The following is a 21476-nucleotide window of genomic DNA, read 5'->3' as shown; positions in this document are numbered from 1 at the left end:
AAATAGTAACTGATGATGTGACACCCAGGTAAATCTTTCACCTGAACTTTCCCTTTCATACTCATGAACCGGTGATGGGTGTGGCCCGGCCAGTTCTCAAATTTCGTTTTTCCTCTGGGACCTCTAGTATCCTGGTTTAGTTTGGAATGGTTTTTAGTTAGGTCTCTGGCACAAGTAACATCTGGGGACCTTTTATTCTCTGATATATTAGAGGTCAGTCAGATATTTTACCTGTTGGATTTATTCAAAAGTTTTTTAATCTTTTGAAAAAAATAACCTCTTTCATTGTAGTTCCAAAAGCTTTCCAAATCATCCTCTTCAGCTCTTTGTTTTATGCTTTCTTAGTTAAAAAAGTAACATAATTTTTTAGGATGTTTTCTTCTTTATTAAATATTGCTCTTATTTTTTCTGTGTGCATGCTCCCTGTGTACGTGTGTGGAGGTGAGTGGTCAGTGTCGGATGTCTTCAAGTATTGCTCCCAGCTTATTTTTTGAGGCAAGGTCTCTCGATGAGCGAAGAGCTCACCAATCAGCTAGGTAGACTGTCGTCAGCGTGTCCTTAAACTCCTCCTGTCTGTGCCTCCTGGTGTTGGGATCACAGAGCTGTGCCATGGACCTGGCTTTTTTTTTTTCAATGCAAAAAGCAAGAAGAATTTATCTTTCCAACATGTTGGGGTCGCCCTGCACAGGGAGAGAACAACCACTTACAGCCCAGACAGCGGACCTTTATACAGTCCTCAGGGCAACCACCGTTAGGCACAATGTGGTTGGCAGAACTGTGTAACTTTTTCTAGGGAATGAGGTAGGTGGCCAAAGGTCCATCCTGAGGAATGTGTCCCCACCTGCAGGTTGGTTCCCTCCTCTGTGGTCCGGAGGAATGTTAATTAGCTTCTCCCTTCATGACCTTTCCAAAGTTCCTGAGCTGACCTCTTCATACCTCCCTTTTCATTGTTCATGCTTTAGTCCTGAAGCAATTGCTGGTATTGATAGCTCATACTCCTGGTCTTCTGTATCTAGTTCTTTGCATCTCTGCTTTAAGATCATTAGCTGTACTGTACCTGTGTTTCTTAACAATAGCAACCAAGCAGTTTAAAATGTAGGAGCCAAAAGTCAACTATAGCAGGAGAACAACTGAGGATCCTAACAGGGTGGATATGCAGGTGCTTAACCAAGGGGAGAAGGTAGACCAAGACTTGAACCAGCCCTGACTCTGTTCTCTCTCTTTTCCGCTTGGCTAGCCCTTCCCTCACTTTGGCCATTGACTCTTTAACTACCCCAGAATGGTAGCACATAGCCCTCCTACTCTACAGCACTACTTCTGATAATCAGTGGCTGCCCTTAGACTGTCATAATTTTCCCATTGTAAGACCAAAGCAGAGGTCCTGGTGGCTTCCCCAGCCACCCCAACCTCAACAGAAGGGAGACAGTGAGTGCTGTAACAGGTTTGGTGGATGGGCACATAGGATGGCAGAAGGAACCAGAATCTAAAGGTACCACCAGGCAGTGATGATCAGGGTCGAGTGATCTTGAGCTTGAGCAGAATGCCCATCTTCTGTACCGTCCAGTGGGGGTCTCTGGGGAGTGGCGCATCTGCAGGCTTCACATGGGAAGTGTGTACCCAGGCCGCAACACTGTCCACCTTGAGGGCTGTGGGAATGGCTAGCAGAACCAGGAAGGGTATATTCTATTGGGGTTCTGGCAAGTGTCCCCAATGCCTCCTTACATAGATCCAGTCACCAGTCTGGAGGTGGTGAGGGGTCTCTGTCAGCTCTAGAGCATTTAAGGCAGACAGTTTGGGCCAAATCTCATGTTGTAGGATACCTCCTTGGAGGACCCAGTGGACCACAAAGGAGTTGGGGTACCAAAGAGGATCTCAAAAGGTTAAAATGGTAAGGGCTGTTCTGGGCTCAGAACGGGGCCAAGGGGAGGGGCACCACCCAGTTTGAGCCAGTCTCCAAGGTCAGTTTAGTTAAGGTCTCTGGTAGGGTTCTGTTTATTTCCTTTGCCTGTCCTAAGCTCTGGGGACAGTTAGCACAGTGGAGCTTCCAATTAGTCCCAATATCTCTGCCCATCCCTGACTTACCTTAGAGACAAAAGCAGGACCATTGTCTGATCCCGTTACCTTGGGCTCTCCAAACCTCGGAGAACCTCGAGAAAATTTCCTCTAATATCTTCTTTAGCTATCATGGTAACTGTTTCCTGCTTAGTGGGGAATGTTTCAACCCATCCAGAGAAAAATCTACAAATACTAGAAGGTATTTGTAACCATATTTTCCTGCCTTAACTTCTGAAAAATCTCTCAATATACTCCAAGCTGTTCTCCCCTAGGTTTTTTGCCCTGTTTACTCTTTGCTGCATAAGCATTCAATTGCTGGCATATCTTACACTATTTTACTATCTCTCTGGCCCCAAACTTGAGTCTTATAAATATATACTTTAGGTTCCTTAACAAGCTTGTTATCCCCTAAATGAGTGCATCTGTGCATTGGCCTAGAAAGTCTTTTGCTTACTTTCTGGGGAGTATAGTTCTCTCTTCTTGTGTGTGTCATCATCCTTTCTTTTCTTGGTGATAGTTGGTAGGGTGGCTGGCAATCTGAGTCCTTTTTTCTTCAGTATATTCTAAGTGAGGCCATCCCTTAGTCCAGTCCTGTTTCCCAGTGGGTGTCTCTTGCAGGTCCATAACCAGGATAGGCTCCTGCATAGCCACTTCTGGAGCCACTTGCTCTGCCTGATTATTGCCCACTGAGTCTTTTCCCTCCTGACGTCCTGGGCAGTGAATAATACTCACAGTAGCTGGCTTCATCGGGGGCATCTAAGAGGTCCAAGATGTCCTGTTGGTTTCCTCTGATGTGAGCAGTCCTCTCTCTTGGCATATATCCCTGTGGACGTGGGCTGTGGCAAAGGCATACCTGCTATCTGTGTGGATGTTAATTTTCTTGCTGGCTCCAGGTTCCAAGGCCTTGGGAGGGTAGTAAGCTCCACTTTCTGCATTGACGTGCCAGAGGGTAGAGGTGCGGGGGTGGAGGTGGGGTGGGGGTGGGGGGGTAGAGTTGCTGTGGGGTGGGTAGAGGTTGCCCCCAGATGACATTTGTGCCGTCCACCACAGCAGCACCTGCTTGTCTCTGACTTTCATGGAGAAAACTTCTCCCGTCTGTAAACCAGGCAGCCTCGGCTTTTGGCAGGGGTCAGTTGGAGAGGTTTCTCTCCTTTTTGGTCCAGTTAACTGTAGCCTGTTGGGCAGGAAGTGTATCTGAACCCCCCATTTTGGAGAGTATGTTTCGCCCCAACAGGGGCTAGGGACAGTCTGGGGCAACTGTAATTGAATGGGATACCCAGCCCATCCCTAGGTTTACTGTTCTTCAGGTAGTCCTTCAGCATACATTTTGGTGCCAGTGTCTTCTTGGATCCAAGATCTTTTCTTGGAAATGGGGCCATTGTCTTGGAGGACCGAGTGTTGAGCCCCTGTGTCCACCAAGAATTGAGTGGGCTTCCCCTCCACTCTCAGAGTTACCCTGTGTTCAGGGAGGGGGTCTGAACCCCATCTCCTCTAGTCACTGTCTTCATCCAGGGCTAACACCTTTGCCTCTTAGGGGTGTTTTTCCCAATGCCTGGGACTTCCTGCTCCCAGCTTCCATTTGTTAGGGCACTCTCGGGTCCAGTAGCCTCTCTCCTTGCAGTATGCGCAACGGTCCTTTTCAAGGGGTTTTCTGTCTCTCTTTGGAATCTCTCTTCTCTGCTTTCCCTAACTACTCTAGCCAGGACTCTGTAGATTCCTTCCCTGTAGCCTTCCTTCCTTCCTTCCTTCCTTCCTTCCTTCCTTCCTTCCTTCCTTCCTTCCTTCCTTCCTTTCTTCCTTCCCTTCCTTTCCCCTTCCTCCCTCCCTCCCTCCCACCCTTCCTTCCTTCCTTCCCTTCCTTTCCCCTTCCTCCTTCCCTCCGTCCCACCCTTCCTTCCTTCCTTCCTTCCTTCCTTCCTTCCTTCCTTCCCTTCCTTTCCCCATCCTTCCTCCCTCCCTCCCTCCCTCCCTCCCACCCTTTCTTCCTTCTTTCCTTCCTTTCTTTTTCTCTGTTCCCTCTCTTCCTCTGTCTTCTGGTAATGGTAGACTTTCTCAGCAACCTGCATTAAATCCCTCAATGTCTTATCCTGTCTTTCTAGCCTCTGAAGCTTTTTCCTGATCTCTACCAGCCTGGCCTGTAAAAGCCATTGTCACAGTAGCTTTATGCTGGGGTCATAGGGTGTATATTGGTGGAATGCCTCCATGAGCCGCTCTAGAAAGGCTGTGGGTGACTCATCTGGTCCCTGCTTAGCCTCAGTACCTTGGTCAAATCTGTATGTCGTCTCACAGCCCCCTTGAGACCTGCCCATGGAGTCTGGTGGTGGACCTTCAGGTGCCCCTTACCTTTTGCCATATCAAAGTCCCAGTCAGGTCTAAAGCCTGCTGTCCAAGACAGCCTGGTCAATCAATGGTGCTCTGTGTCCAAGGGGGTATTCTTTCTAGCTTCCTGCATTATAAATAAAACAGTCTCAAATAACTTAATCAGACCCTTGGAAAATATGCTCTTAGTGAGAGAGCCACTGTAATATCAGGGGAGGTGTCTCTCAGGTCTCTTCCTGCTTCTCCCTGGTTCCGTATGGGTTGAGGATCCTGGAACTGGTACCAGTGCTGGCGGGGCCATGGGAACAAGGGTAGGAAGATATAGATGGGGAGGGTCTTGGAGCAACAGGTCTGCTCTTGAAGGGCCTTGGAGGATTGACTTCTTCTCAGGTCTGGATCTCTCCTTTCACGTTTCCTTCTTCCTGATGGCCAGAACCTGTGAGGTAGGTCTTGGGAAGAGAAAGGCTTTTATCTATGAGGGGGAGGTCCTCCACTAGATCCTCTCAGGTAACTAACTAGGGCACTTGGTCCGAGTGCCCTAGGGATTTTGGCCTAATGACTCTCTCCTCTACTGCTTTGATCACCTGCAAGTCAAAATGTCATCAGTCATTTAAAGTCAGTTTAAGTCTAAGAACACAGAATGAGATACCAACAAACACAGAAAAACCATCACCCACAGACAGCCTGACCCTGCCACAGGCTGGTGTTCAGGTCCAAGAACACAGAGACAGACAATCAATACATAGTTCGCCCCTTCCATGGGCCCAGTTATAGACACCAGGTGCTCCTGCCCATATGGCAGGAGCCAGGAGGAGCAGAGCCTTCCTGGGGGGCCTGAAGTGTCCTTTAGTGCCGTTCCCACTGCAGTCGCAACATAAAAGGCACATCTGCCCGCCACAAAAAGACAGGCTTACAGACTCAGACTTTGACAAACAGCGAGACAGACAAAAAAAAAAAAAAAAACCAAACAAACAAACAAAAAAAAAACCACAGTGTTACCTGCTCAACACCTCTGATTCACTGCTCCAGCCTGTCCCCGCAGGAGGTTGTTTCCCAGCTGGTGCACCAAATGTAAGACTCTGGTGAGGTCTTAGCTTACTGGGACCCCCCTGAATGAACAATGTGGAGTTGGGAATCGATGCAAAAAGCAAGAGGAATTTATTGTTCCAACATGTTGGGGTCGCCCTGCACATTGGAGAGAGAACGACCGGATCTGGCTTTTTATGTGGGTCCTGTGCTGTGTGGCAAGCCCTGTGCCTGTACTGCTACCTCCACAGCTCCTCCCTTGCGGTTCCCATGCCTGCAGTGTTGTTTCCATGGGTCTCTGAGCATGCTGGTTCTGTTGCTTCAGGGTCATCCAGCTCCTGTTTCCTCTCCTTTTCTTCCTCTCTTGTTTTCTTTTACCAGCATTTTGTCTTTCATATTGGGTTTTTCTTAGGCAGCCTGTGGAGTTAAGCACATGCATGGAGAGGTTGGTAGCTTGCCCTGCTGTCCTCTGAGAGGATGCTGCCTGCCTTCTTTTCCTCCCCCTCCTTTCATTTTCTCTTCTCCTCTCTTCGTGTTTCCCTATCTTGCTCTCTTCACACACACTATCATCTTACGGTATAAATGATTTATAGATTTTTGTGTATGTACGCCTAAATGGTTGTATTGTTTGTGCGTGCACACATGTAGACATCCTTGCTTGTTCTTCTTCCTCGGTGGTTACTGTCTATCTAATTTTTCTAATAAATGGTATTTCTCAGCCAAGAAGCACAAAAATGAGTCTTTGCTGTGTAAATATGAAATGCAAATTTCCAAAAATACTCTTGCTTTTCTATTGTTTTAAAGTACTCCCCACAGTGATTCCTTTAATTTAGCGTTTTGCATACTCTCTGTTTCCTGTGCCTGTTTGAAAAAGTCTCGCATGCCACCAACACAAATATTAGTTATTTTCATGTGTTATCTGGACTTTTTTAATGTTGTTCCTGTAGGGCTCTTTTATTTCATGGGTCGGAAGTCCCTGGGGACCTAGCTGTTGCAAGCAGAAGAGGTGAGCTGCCATTTAAACCCAGCTCTGCCTGTCTTTCCGTGACTCTGTTTTATCTTATTGCTTCTCTGCTTTCTCTCAAGGATTGCTTTTTGGATACTCTTGCTCTCGAGGAAATCTCTTGAGAACCTTAAAGTCAGAATCAAGGCAGACAGATTAAAGCATCAGTTGCAGAGTAGAGGAGTAAATTATATGTTTTTTGGAAGGGTGTGGCTAGATTGATACAGTGTTGTTTGTGCTTGCATCTGTTTCCGGGAATCACCAGGCACAGAGCCCCAGAATACTGATTTTTGTGTTAGTGACATATGAGGTTCATCCCTACAAGACTAAGACATGAGCAGTAAGAAATGTGTTAAATGAAACGGAACATTCATGTGATTCTTCTAGTAACAATAAAGTGGTAATGTTTGGGAGATGTGTATTTCGCACACACACAGCAGTGACTCATTGTGTTGATTCTCTCACTGACTGTTTTATGGTACTGAATGGTGTGCTTGTGGCTTGTCAAAAATGACTTCCACTCACACAGGCCAAACTCACTTCTTCCCTGTGAATGTGTTCCTAGCCCTAAAACACTGGTGTACGTTCTAGAGAAAAGGCCAGCCAGAGAGCATATATTTCATCAGTTCAATATTTTTAGTTAGTCAAAGATACTTTTAAAAATAAAATGATACAAAATGTAATTCTAAAAAATGAATTTTAAAAGTATATTTTTATTTGTGAAAATGACATTTTACACTTTTCATATTAGGGCTGCCTTTCATTTGTACAGAATGGAAGTATATCTGTGTGCTTGTTTATATAACGTGATTTGTATCTGTACACATTTTATTCTATTGACTTATTATAGTTGCTAAATTGCTTGTGAAGGAAGCATAAAGCGAGCATAATTAACTAGGTGTGCACAAGACACAGACGGAGGCACGTGCACCCACTCAAGGGGAAAAACTGTCACTGGAGAAATAGGGAAGTCAGAGTGTCCGTGATAATTGTCCCCTATTGTCTCAGTATTCTTAGCACCCCACCATGAAATGTTCCGACGTGACTGAGGGCCCTTTCCACAGAAGCTTGCACACTGAGGTGTCTGTGTACATTAAGTCTGTTTGTCAACATTTCAAGTGGTTCCTGGACTCTGTGGGAGGAATGTGTGCTTTTCATGTTCTAAAGTTTCTTATTTTTAAATAGCCCAGAGGCTCAAATATAAATTTGAGTTCTTTATCCTTGGAAACATTGATTTCATATTAGTGAAAAAGATTAGGTTACATTTTGGTCTCAGTACTTTGAAATGTAAGCTCCCACAAGATAACAGCTTTCTATTGCTAGAGTGGGTTGTGGAGGGAGATGTGCCTTAGGGAGTTTTCTGAAATGTTGATGGGTTATTGTAGTACATATATCCAGAAATACAAATAGCCGAACCTAAAAAAAATTACTCTAAAAATTATTTTTTTATTTTTAACTGTGTGCATATGTATACTGTGCACATGAGCTACCTGTGTTGACTAGAGGCGTTGGGTCCCGCAGAGATGGAGTAAAGGCAGTGCGAGCCATCTGACGTGGTGCTGGGAATTGGACTGCGGTTCTCTGGACCCATCGCTGTGGCTGGAAGTTTACTGTCTATTAGCACCTCAGAGTAGAGAGGTCATCTGAGGTCAGCTGGCCTTCTGTGTGATTATTGAGGGTCCCATACACCATTGCTCTCTGCTAAAGGGTGCTAGAGTAAAGCAGGCTCTAGTTCAAACATTTCGTTCATTGTACTCCATAAGCGACTCCTTTACTTGTGGAGCCATCTCAATGCTAGCTCTGTAAGGTGCTGGAGGTGAGGGTGCGTGGGCGGTTAAGGAGTCCTCCTACCTCACAGGCTCAGCACTGTGTGTTAGGCAGAAGTCAGGGACATCCTTAATGTTTGCTAGCTAATTCTTGAGTGTTAGCGACTACCCTGCCTGCTGCTCTCATTTCTCTTACCTCAGCAATTGTTTAGTGCTGTGTGGTGTTGAGAGTCACTGAAGCCCCGCATTTAGGGACTAGCTTCAGTTTTTGTCTAGCCCCTTTACATTTGATAACTTTAGGTCATAGCCTCAGGGAAACTGGGAAAGCTCTCTAAGGCCTTTGGTGCCAGACCTAGGGAGAGCAAGTGTTCTACCCCAGTGTAGGATTCCTTTCTTTGGATTGTACCATATGTGAAGGGGTAGGGGGTGGGGCAAGTGTCCTATCTCCTAGTCTTGAGTTCCTCTGGATCGTGCCATCTGGGAAGTGGCTTCTTTTATCAATGTGTGTCTCCTAAGCTCAGACAAAAGTGTTTCCTCATATTTTTTACCTCTTAGATACTGAACTCTGGCAAAGTGAGAGTTTTAACTGACATTGAGGAGAATCTGGGATCTGAAGCACTTATGGTGTTTTTGGGCTGCCCCACCTCTCTGGACTGATCCAGGAAGGACTAGCACCAGAGGGCTTCAGAAGGGAAGGATGCTAGGGGTCAAGCAGGCCCTGCTGGGAATTTTCCTAGACCTTGGACATACTGACTTAACTGAAGACAGAATTGCTACTCTTTCCCTACAGTCTGTTGACTTAGAAAACAAAGTTCAGTCTGAAGACTCTTTAGACTCAATACATTTTAAAAATCAAGTTCATTTCTCTCCTCTCTTAATTTTAAATACAAATGTTGTAACTCATTGTATGTATTTATGCTACTCCCAGCATAAAATAATATAAATAGTAATATAAATATAAATCTAATTTAAATATAATATAAATAAGTAGTAGAAGGTACAGAAAAGTATATTACTTTTTTTGCCTTCTCTAAGAAATTTGAATATAAAGGTGCTTTATTAGGTAATTCCCTTCCTCTTTTCAACTAGTTCTATTTCTGTTTTCATGACTCTGTGTGCGCGCTATGAGTTTCATTAGGTTTATTTTCAGGAGCACAGATGAGAGTTTGCTAATAGGAATATGGGTTCCTTAGAGTGTCTGCACCATGGACGAAAGTGTCTCTCCCTCAGCAGCAAACTGCACATAAAGCAGCAGTGAGGACCGAGTGCTGAGGCTCCCTCCTCTGCCTTGGCAGCCCCAGTCCTGTGCAGATGATCCTGTGCCTTCCAGAGCACTACAGCCATGACATGTTCTGAACTCAACGGCCTGAACCACTCTCCTAGTTTCCTCTGCTTCTTAATGTCCTTCCCACCCTGTCTTCTAACCTGTTCCTCCAGCCTAGGAGGTGGTGAGAAAATGCCTTCTGTATGGCTGGGCATTGAGCATTCATTTGTTCTTAGTGCTTTGACCAATACTGTGTGTTCATTGTAGAAAAAATAGAACAGTTTATTTCCTATTGATTATCAGTATTTGGTAACTCATTGAGAGGTATTTGCTCTTGGGAATCTCCCTTAGTATATAGCACAGAAAAAAACCTAAAATCTGCGTTAACACAAATCCTAAGCATTGTCACATGCTTAGGAATGATCTCGGAAGATGCTTTTGATTGCTTTGTAATTTTCTAAGCAGCCGTACTATGATTAGTCACTCATCGGTCAGGGGACTTTATGTTAAAACTGTCTTTATAAATTGTAGTTTTTACAGATTCTGAATCAAATAGTCTGCACTGTTGGGCAGGTTATTTTTTTTTAAGTGTGTCCTTCCTGAGACGTTTAGGAGCATACGCCTTTCTGTGGCAGACCCAGCACTGGGCCTCCACCTGGCATGGCTTTAGTTACCTCACATTGGCTTGTGAACTCAGCTGGTGGTCAGTTTGTCTTCTCTCACCTCTGAGTCTCTTGCTCCACCCAGCATTAGGAACATAATAGACATCCAGTCAGATATTTGTTAAACACTCTTAAAGCTTTTAGAACAGTGCTTCTCAACCTGTGACTCTCAACTTCTTTGGCAAACCTCTATCTCCAAAAGCATGTATATTACAATTCATAACAGTTGCAAAATCACAGTTATAAAGTAGCAACAAAATAATGTTATGGTTGGGGTTGCCATGGTGTGAGGAACTGTTTAAAGGGTCAGGGCATTAAGAAGATGAGAACCACCACTCTAGAACTTATATGGCCGACTTTCATGCAAGAATTTCGGATTTTAAAAAACACCTTTGAAAGTTTGCATGCATGAGCCTAGAAAGAGTCTATGGATTTAACTTTTACTTTAGCAGTGTCTTTCTTTACTCTTACCTTTCTACTCGGCAGAGGGAAAGAGGGCAGAAATGCAGTCGCGGGTTTAAGATGTTAGAGCTACCTGACCTGTAGTTTGGACTTGGGACCCCTCGCTTCCTTTCCCTGGGCTGCCCTGCATTTCTCCCTGAACCTCCCCTTCTCTCTGGAATTCAGGGTCAGAACCATGGGTGCTTGCTCTCCTTACATTCAAGTTGTTCATTTCTATGGTCCAGAGTAAAGGAGGAGGTGGTACTTGTTTTCTTGTTTTTATGTTAGGACATAAGGTGCTACTCTATAGCCCAGGTTGGATTAGAACTTCCTGTCCAGTCTAGCCTCAAGAGCTGATTTGTTCCAGCAAACCCATCAGAAGGCTTCAGGTTAGCAGGGAAACCCCTTAGACAGCTTTAGTTGGACGTGGGACTGCATACATCTTATGCGTGTGTCTCAGAAGGCCCGTATTTAAACACCTGAAGGTGTCTTCTGTCCCTCCTCTGTGTCGTTCTTATAACGCAGACTCCCTGTTACTACTTGGCTAAATATGATTGAAGTCTCCCTGAAACCAGAGTTCTGCAAGATTTTCTTGACTTTCTTGATAGAAAGTTCTATAATTACCGGCCAGGCCCTCTGATAGCTGTGGAAAACTCTAAAAACAGGAAGTCCCTTTCTCTTGTAAGTTCACTAGTAAATATGTAGTGGTTCCTTTTTAGTATCGTATGAATACTTAAAATATAAATTGCAGTCAGGCAATTGTGTCATTGTTGGTAAGCTTTTATATTGAGAATCACTTACTTTTGAACATTCCTCTCGATAATATAAAACTAGACTGGTCTCTACTAGACATGTTTTTAGTATGTGTCTGTTACATCGTGCTAAGAATCAAACATAGGGCCTCACACATACATGTAAGCACTCTCCCACTAACTTACGTTCAAATCCCTCAGTGAAGACATCTACATTGCTCATAGGATTGGAATCAGAAAAACGTTTAACTATCTCTGAAGGCATTTTCAAGTATGAAACTTCTGTTCTGTTTACATCTTGGAACAGACATACAGGTTACAGGACTGCCTTTCCTGCTTTTCCATGTTAAAAATCCTTACTTCCCTGAAGCATTAAAATGGGTGGAGGGTGGGAGGGTTGTCAGAGTCCAGCTAGGAGAAAGAAAGTGCAAGTCAAACAGCAGTGCAGGGCATTGTGCAGAAGACCCTCTTGTCAAAGTCGCTGGTGGCTTAAGTCATGAAGTGTGGGGATTGTTTGCCATGGTCCATGTAACCAGTGGGTCTTTGCTGTCACGACTGGAATCACCTGTGGAAGTTTTACAATTCTACACACTAGGCCCATCAAGTTCTCCAAGGCTAGAAGGTAAGCATTAGTATTTTGAACAGGTTTTCCTGGAGGTCTTAATGTGTAGCCAAGGTAAACATCCTTGTGAAGTTCCCATAAGCTGCAGAGAAGGCACATTGTATTGCTGCTGGTTTTGGTTAGATCTCATCCATTATAATTAAACTTTTGGATATTCTTGAATGCAACTTAGGTTCAATCTTTTAAGTTATGAATGTTCATTGGGCCTTATTCTTGTACTAGATTTTTATTAGTTGCTAGTAACAGATATAAAGTTGATCAGATAGTATCGTCTGGTAGGGGAGATAGAAATGGTTATATCACATACAAGGTATGTAAATAGAGGCATGGCTTGAGTATTTACTGGGAACACAGTAGGGACATTAACTCTGCCTGAATTTTGGTGTGTGTGTGTGTGTGTGTGTGTGTTGACATGTATGAGAGTGGAGGTGTTAAGGTGAAATAAAAAATAGTCAAAAATCCACAGAGAAGGCCACAAAATAAGACTATATCAGGTAGGAAAGGGAGAGATAGCGGCAGAGATTCCCTTTGGCATCTGAAGATGTTAAGAAGGTGTGGCTAGAGAGAAGCTGCTTATGAGGTATGTAGACTTATGCCAGAGGCTGAGTCTGACTTCAGTGGGAGGCTGCTTTATCGATTGAAGACTGATTGTTATCTTGCATGACTAGAGGCCAAAGGGACAGATATGAATATAGGGTCTCAGTGCGGTATCTTAAAACTGCAGCTGCTCAGGGGAGATGGAGCAGAGCAGAGGACAGGGAGAGGAGGGGGAGAGCAAAGAGAGAAGGGGAAAGAGGGAAAGAGAGGAGGAGGCGGGAAGGGAACTATAAAAGTTCAACTTTTCCTTGCCTGATGTAATTGTCATCTCCAAGGCTTACTGCCCTCGTGTGCTCAGCTAGGCCTAGTCCTGGAAGCTTCTACCTCCATATAATCTAATGTAGGCGGAGACTGTTTTCAGCATCTGAGACTTGCTGCTGAATAAGGTTACTCTTTCTGATCTCAGGATGGCTGGTTCAGCTCAGCTGTCCTGGCTCAAACTCTTCTCCAAGCTGACAGATTCAATCTGGCTTCTCTCTCAGCCTCTAACTTTTTGTTCTGCTTGGCCTCACACTAACGCTGGCAATCTGTTCTAATCTTCTGGCTCCTTGTCATTCTCTGGCTTACTCTGTCTTCACCTGTGTAGCTTGCTCTCTGTAGCCTGTCTCTGTACACCTGTCTCTGTACACCTGTCTCTGTACACCTGTCCTGGTAAAACTGCCCTCGCCCTTTCTCTGTGCTGCTGTCTCTGAAGTAGCCTCTTTCTTCTCTCTTCTCCTGAGAGCTGGGCAGATGCTATTCTGTCAAATCTTCTCTGATTCATCATTTTGTTTGTTACTCAATTAGACACTTTCAAACATGGGTGCTTCTACAAACTAACATTACCTTCATTGTTTGGAATTAAAGGTGTGTTCTAAGGGCTGAGCCACACAACAACTAGAAATAGGTTTTTTCAGTAAATAACATAATCTCAGTGTGATCACGTATCCTGCAGCAGGGCACAGAGGGTGGAGAATGGAGGGAGAGGAAGGTGTTTTGTTTTTGTTTTTAAATTCAGGTTATTGTCTGTTGTCTGTTGGTGCTGAGACACAGATTAATGCTGTTTGATTGAAATTGTCATCCCTGGTCACTGTTCCCAGTGTCTCACTCTGGGAACATTTCATAATTGAACCACTATCAGAATCATTGTATATTTGAATAAGCCTTTATGCAAACTGTTGTCATTATTGCACCTCTTTGTGTGTGTGTGTGTGTGTGTTTGTGTGACATTCAGGTTCTGTCCCACAGAAAGAACAATTTATCTTGTTTCTTTTGCTTCTGCAGATCTCTCTCTCTCTCTCTCTCTCTCTCTCTCTGTGTGTGTGTGTGTGTGTGTGTGTGAGAAACATTCAGTTTCTGTCCCACAGAAAGAACAATTTATCTTGTTTCTTTTGCTTCTGCAGATCTTGCCTCTTTACATTGTAAATCCATTATCTTTGTGTGTGTGTGTGTGTAAACATTTGCATATTATTACCTGTGTGTATGTCTGTGTTGTGTATCTGTGTCTGTGTGTGTATATCTGTGTGTGTATCTGTGTGTGTGTATGTGTCTCTGTGTATATGTATCTGTGTCTCTGTGTGTGTGTGTCTGTGTTGTGTATCTGTGTATGTGTGTCTGTGTGTATATATCTGTGTGAATATCTGTGTGTATGTGTGTGTATATGTATCTGTGTGTCTGTGTGTGTGTCTGTGTTGTGTATCTCTGTGTGTATCTGTGTATGTGTGTCTGTGTGTATATATCTGTATGTGTATCTTTCTGTGTGTATGTGTCTCTGTGTGGGTATGTATCTGTATTTATCTGTGTGTGTGTCTGTGTTGTGTATCTCTGTGTGTGTGTGTGTGTATTTTGGGTATACATGTATGAGGCCTCTGCTTCTCTTGTGTGGATTTGGATGTTGAGCACAGGCGGCCAGGCTTGGCAGTCGCCGCCCTCCCCTGCTGCTCCTGACTGGAGCTTCTGTGATGGTTTGGCTGGACACAAAGTCTAGGGGAGCAGCTGCCTTCCTCGTGCACTTGCAGGTCTGGACTTCATTGTCTCTGGGCCTATTGTTGCTAATGAGAAGTTTAATTACTTCTGCCAATTTAATTACTTGTCTGTCAGTGACTTTGTTTTCTCTCTTTATCCTTCTATGATTTTTCTCTATTTCTGCCCCCTGCAGTTTAGTGGTAGTGTATATAGTTGCAGGCTTATCAGTATTTATCCTGTTTGTTCTTTGAGGACTAAGTACATAACTTTCTTTTCCAGTAATGAGGTTTACCAGGTCTTCCTACCTGCTAGGCAAATGTTCTAGGCTTTTTCTTCTGAGCTGGAGTCCGCCGGTCAGGGTTGGTTTGATCTTCTGACCCTGGTCTTCTGAGCTCTAGCATTGTTGGCTTGTGTCATCAAGCCTGGCATGGAAAGCATTTTAACTACGTTTTTTAAAAAATGAAAATGTAAGTAAGATAGCTGATAATCATATTATTCTTGTTTTCTGGGAACATGAAGGAAAACCTTGTTGTAATTGCTAAAGATGTGTTTTATTTGACTTTCCATTAGCAGACAGTAAGGAAGAGGGTTCTGTGGTCTTGGAGGGTCTTAACTACAGGCAATTTTGCTCAGTTATTTATCTTCAGCAGTTTTTTAAAAAATAAGATTGTTAAGATACAGGTAGTATTTTGTACTGTGTGGAGTTTTCAGCATAGCATTGCTTAGTGAGAGTAATTAGGTGGTTATGAAATCGTTTGAGCTATACGCTGTACTCATTGTTTGGAAGATGCAGAGCCGTGTTACCCACAATGCCTTTAGAATGCTTTGTTCTCTAAGTAAGAAGGGATAACTCCGTGAGAAGTGAGGCATTGTGGGAGGGCACAGATGTGGGCTTTTTAAAGCTACGGTCAGTTCTAACTGTTGCATTTCATTCGGTTTGTCACACGAATTGATTTGGTATTACTTTTAAAGAAAAGTCTCTAGAGGAAATAGTAGTTATTTCAATGAGATCATATCTGAATTTAGCGTCTACTATATGTCGGAGTAGAACTGAAACTAAACTGCTTTGTAGAATCTAAAGTAGACAGGTCTGTCCTTCCTTTCGTGTGTCTGCCTGTGGGGTGTGTGCATGTCTTGAGCACATGCGCTCACTCCCCTGTGCACTCCTGTGGCAGAGGCTGGATTCTGGTGTCTTATCACAGTCTGTCTTAGTTTATACACAGGCTTCTCACCAAGCCTGCGCTCGTCATTTTGACGAGGCTGGCTGATAGCTCCTGGAATCCTCCTGCCTCTGCTCTTAGCTGGGGTTCCAGGACACGCTGCCTCACCCAGGCTTTATCTTGGTGCTAGGGATGGGAATTGGGTCTTACACTTGTGTGGAAGCTCCTCACCCGAGGAGCCTCCCCCGGCCACCTTTGTCCTTTTAAAGGCACTAAAACTAAACTTTAATTATTTGGTTTAAGATGAATTATATTTAATTTCTTTCTTTGTTTTTTTTTTTTTTTTAATTTGATAGGCAACCAGATAAACTGGTGGTTGTTTGGACAAGAAGAAGCCGAAGGAAGTCTTCCAAGGTTAGTCTGCTGTGAATAGTCACCACTTACAAATTTGTTCCCAGGACTAATTTGTTCAAATTTGAAGAGGAAGAGCTCTGCGTTTTTAAGGAGTGGACACCTGTCTGAGTTCGTCGCTGGATTGCTGGAGAGGAGGAGCTGACCTTTTCGAAGCTTTTGATTTGTTTCTCTTTGTACTGATAGTATCATACATGGAGACTAGAACAGAATTTTAAACATCCTGTTCTGTAGATAATTATATTTTTGTAAGCATACAGTTGTATTCATATTTAATAGAGATTATTTTTTTCCTATAAATAGACTGCTATTAAGAAAAGTTTGCTAGATGATAATTGAAATTTTAAAAATTTACTAAAAGTACCTTTTCAAGGTGGTTTTGTTTGTTTTTGAGAGCGGGCCTCATTTTGTATTTTAGGCTGACTTAGAGTTTGGGATTCTCTCTTTTGTGCCTCCCAAGGGCTGGGATTACAAGTGCGTGCCATTATGTTTGCCCTCCGGTTTTATTTTTATTAGGCTGAAACTTAAGGATTCAAAAATTAATCAAACTTTAGCTACGCAAGACACCATGACCATGGCAACTCTATGAAAGATAAGCGTTTAAATTGGGGCTTGCTTGCAGTGTCACAAGTTCAGTCCATTCTCATCATGGCCGGGAGCCTGTTAGCAAGGGCATAGTGCTGGAGAAAGAGCTGGAGAAAGGCCTGGGCTGGGCCTTTGAAACCTCAATGCCCCCGTGCCCCTGATGCGCTTTCTCCAGCAAGGCCGGGCTTCCCGGTGCTTCCCACCTGAGGCCCCGATGAGTAAGCACTCAGATATAAGCCTGGGCCGTTCTTATTCAAGCCACCACAGTTTATATATGTAGTACATATGATGTCTATACTGATGCTTCTATAAATGCTACTGTCAAAGTGTAGATTGTTATCAGCATAACATTTCTGTGTCTTTTCCAGGTAATTTCTAACCCTCAGATATAAGCACTCAGATATAAGCCTGGGCCGTTCTTATTCAAGCCACCACAGTTTATATATGTAGTACATATGATGTCTATACTGATGCTTCTATAAATGCTACTGTCAAAGTGTAGATTGTTATCAGCATAACATTTCTGTGTCTTTTCCAGGTAATTTCTAACCCTCAGAAGCCAGGAATATTTTGATTTTTCTGTCAATAAAGACTAATTTTATCTATTTTTGAATTTCATGCAAAGATGTTACAATAGTATTCTTGTATAGCACTGTTTAGCTTTAATAGTGTTCTATATGGTTTTTATATAGTATAACACTTTCATATGTGGCCTCCTTTGCTCAGCAAAATGTTTTTGTGATGTGTTCATGCTTTGTCGTCTTTTGTAGTTCATTGCTTTATTGCTGAATAGTATTCCATTCTGTGACTATGCTACAAGTTAGTGAATTACTCAGTCCCGTGTACGCAGTCTTTATTCACTTCTGTCAGTGTTAACGGCTAGAATCACTAAGTAGGTAGAGTGATAGGGAAGACACATGCCTGCAGCCTTTAGCCTCCTTACATGTGTGCACGCACAACACACATATATACACGTGTGCACATGTGTGCACAAGAAATTGCCAAACACTCCTGCCAGCAATATAGGAATTGAATCTGATTAATGCCATTAGCAGTATTTTCTTCAAGACACATATCTGTGGTTTGGAGGCATTATAATTTGGACACTGCCTTATTTACATGTGAGAAGGAGTTCTAAGAATGGACACAGTGCTTCTCATTGCATCTACAGCTTTTGTGGAATTGACCAGAATAAAGCTGTCCTTTAACTGCAATAGAGAGATATGACTATATCTGTAGAGTAGATACTTTAAGCACTTTTTCATTTTGCAGTTAGCTAGCAATTATCTTATAAGAGTTATGAAATACAATAAATATATTAAAATACTTTGGTCAGTTCAGAATATACTCATCTTTGATATTAAGTAAACTTTGTTTATTTAATGTTATTTAATGGCATATTACAATTGAAGGAATTTTTAAGAAAGGAAGATTTTTTTCTTATATGGCATCAGATCCTGTTTGAGTCTAGGTAATGAAATGTAAACTTGAGGCTATAGGTTAATTTTCTCAGAAGCTAGTGTATTCTAGAAGAAATTACTTTTTATTCTATTTATTTCTTAGTTTTAATGTTCTTCTAGATTCTCTTTTATACAGTCAGCTCTCTGTATTTAGGAGTTACCCAGTCTAGTCTTTGTGAAACCTGTCTCAAAAAAAAAAAAAAAAAAAAAAAAAAAGCACCAGTCTTGAACATTTCTAAAACTTTCCTCATTATTCCCAAAACAGTATAGTAGAACACAGCCTCCATGTTATAGTGGGTATTGTAAGTGTCTAGAGATGATTTATACCACAGGGCAGCAAATGCATAGGTTGTGTAGACACAGTACACCATTTTTGTAAATCTTAAGCATCTGTGGTTTTTGTATACAAGGACAGTCCTGGAATCCTGTCTCTCAGAGGTTACTGTACTTTGTACTGTACTTTTATTTATGTCTTTTTCTTGGAACATTGAAGGTGAATAACAGTATATGAGAACTGATATGTTAAGCTTATTACAGCATATGTGTGTGTGTGTGTGTATAGTGTACATTTATGGAACTGTTTTATAAATTACATATAATAGCTAAATAAGGAAATTTAAAACTGACAGTCATTATGCTGACTGTTAAATTAGGTAGTACATAATAAGGCACATTTGCCTTTTTAATTTAAAACTTAATTCCCAGTTAATTGCTCATTTTCTGTTGGTACGTGTATATTTTATAGCTATTTAGAGAGCTCATTGCAGATTCGCTTGGTTAACATAACTAGTATGGGCAATTAACACAATATGAGGCTTTTCTACTTTCTGGAGTAATGATATTTGTAACACAGACTTTGTCAAGCTATAGTTGATTTGTAAATATAGACATAAATAACTTTTCAGTATATTTGACAGCAGCAGCTGGGCAGTTGTGATAAAACAGAAAAAATATGGCATGTCAATTTTTACCTGTCTGAATTCCCATTTTCTAACTCGAGATTGAAGTTTGCAGAGACGTTTAAGAATTCCAAAGAAACCAGAGCTTTAAAATCCTTACCAGATTTTTGCTGTTCTATCACCTTCCATAGCCTTGCATGGTGGTTGAGCCTTTCCGAAGTGTGCCCTCACAACCTGTCTGTGGAGAGTTACTTAAATGGAGGTTGTGTTAGCAACAGTAAAATTGTTTAGTAGATGGCATATGAAACATATGGGTACATGCACCTTTGAAATTTGTAAAATACCAGCTTAATAGAGTGTAATTTGGAAATTTTAGTGAAACTTTTTGCTCTGCATATTTGTATATGTGTGATTTAAAATACATGGGAGCGATTGTGTCTCCACAATGCATGTGTTCACAATGCATGTGGAGGCCTGAAGTCACAGAGGTTATTTTCCTAGATTACACTTCATCTTCTATATTGAGGCAGAATCTCTTGCTGATTGGGTTAGCCTAGGCTGGCTCCAGGGTTCTCTTCCCAAGTTCCCAGATTTGGGTAGGTGCCACATCCTTTCGGCATTCACCCAGGGACTGGCTTGCTGAACTCTTAGGTCTACACTCTTACATGGCATGCGCGGTACCTATCTCCCTACCCCCTCAGTGAAACATTTAATTCTGTAGAGCAAGTACCAGTCTTTTAGGTGAGTGTGACTTGAAATAAATAGAAAAATCAATGCATTTTATAGAGTTATAGTACTTCATTTCTGTTACTGTCATAAAATATTCTGAAAGGTTTGTTCTAGTTCACAGTTCCAAGTTACAGTCCACCCCTGAGGGGGAATCCAGGCAGGAATGCACGCAGCTAGTTACATCATACCCAGAGTCGAGAACAGAGAGAAATGAATGAACGCATTCTGCCTGCCTGCTTGCTAGCTGCTTGCTAAGCTTTCTTCCCTGTTTCACAGTTCAGGGCCATGTTTAGGGAGTGTGCTACCCACAGGTCAGATCCCCCACAGTCATGCTGTCAGACCAACCTCATCTGCGTAATTCCTTGAGACTATTCCCAGGGTGATCCAGGTTGTATCAAGTTCACATTCAATACTACCATCACACTGTCCTAAATTAAATGGAGTTACATTTTCCCCAGGCCTGCCTTTGAAAGGTACCAAAAGATGTTGCTATATGAGACTTAGCAAGTAAGAAAGAAAAACTGTATACAGAGATCAGTAATGAATCCTAATCCCTTAGGCTATGCTAGGATGTTGGCAAATGATCAAGTAAATGATGAGTCATCAGCTCTAGGGTAAAGCCTTTGCTAACTATGCTACGGCAGTGGATACTTCTACTTGTGTCTCTTACGCAGTTACTTTCTAGGGAAATGCTTCTCTCTCTCTCTCTCTCTCTCTCTCTCTCTCTCTCTCTCTCTCTCTCTCTCTCTAACTTATAGTTTCCTTGGCTCAGTATAATTCTTTCTATCTATCTATCTATCTATCTATCTATCTATCTATCTATCTATCTATCTATCTACCCACCCAGTCACCAAAGTTATTATTGGATACCTGTATTTCATTCTTTACCTAACTTAAGTCTTGAATTACTACTTTGTGAGTTAGTAAGTTCCTAGAAAGCAAATGCCTGATGTATGCTAGGTTATAGACATACATCACTACACTAGAGTTTTGTTGTTGTTGTAGGTGCTGGGTAGTAACTTAGGTCATTGTATTTCTGCAGTAAGCACTTTACTGAGCTGTCTTCTCCAACCCAATTTAAAAAAAGTGTGTGTGTGTGTGTGTGTGTTTGTGTGTGTGTGTGTGTGTGAGAGAGAGAGAGAGAGAGAGAGAGTGTGTGTGTGTGTGTGTGTGAGTGCATACTTGAAGAGGTCAGAAGGATGTCTTTCTGTGTCCTTGTTAGGAATCTCTTCTTTGAAGCAGGGCCTGTGTGGGGAGCACTAATTGACCAGCTGGTCAGTGAGGCCCACGGGTCTTCCTGTCTCTGTCTCCTCAGCCCTGGGATTACAACTGTGGACAACCATGCCTGCCAGTTGTAAAGCACTCTGGAGAACAAATGCAGGCTCTGTGCTTGCAAGACGAGCCCTTCATCCCACCGTTCTGGTTTGTAGATTCTGTGCTTCTAAGCTCAGCCCTCCACCCCACGGTCCTGGTTTCCTACTTTAAATATCCTTGATTTGGTCTCCTTTAGAATTTCCTGGTCTGTGTTCACCTGGAACGACTTGAAGGAGCACTGACCGTTAGCCTCTTGGGTAGAATAACCGACATTATTAGCGTCTTAACTTGTTCTCAGCATGCCAGGAAGTCAGAGCTTTAACTTTGATCCTTCCCTTGCTGGTACAAGAGATGTTGGATAGAAGGTGAGGAAGCGGTGGCCTCCTCCATCTTGGGAAGCACTATGCTTCTGCCTTCCATTTAAAGTCTTTCTTGGTGGTTGATCAGCTTGTAACTTTGTCTGATCC

At 42.7% G+C, this 21476-nt stretch overlaps 1 protein-coding gene across 7 annotated transcripts in view; it reads left to right on the top strand.

Annotated features, from left to right (window-relative positions):
* Window positions 1-21476, top strand: part of Ehbp1 (EH domain binding protein 1) — a 278079-nt gene that overhangs the window by 19451 nt on the left and 237152 nt on the right. For all 7 annotated transcript variants that reach the window (XM_052198644.1, XM_052198645.1, XM_052198646.1 and 4 more), the window contains exon 3: window positions 15968-16025. In XM_052198644.1, coding sequence (XP_052054604.1) covers window positions 15968-16025 — 58 coding nt within the window. The remainder of the gene's footprint in view (window positions 1-15967; window positions 16026-21476) is intronic.

Source organism: Apodemus sylvaticus, chromosome 11 (assembly GCF_947179515.1).
Source record: "Apodemus sylvaticus chromosome 11, mApoSyl1.1, whole genome shotgun sequence".
In the NCBI taxonomy this organism is placed as follows: domain Eukaryota; kingdom Metazoa; phylum Chordata; class Mammalia; order Rodentia; family Muridae; genus Apodemus; species Apodemus sylvaticus.
Note: the sequence above shows the minus strand (reverse complement) of the source record. Positions and strands in the feature narration are given on the sequence as shown.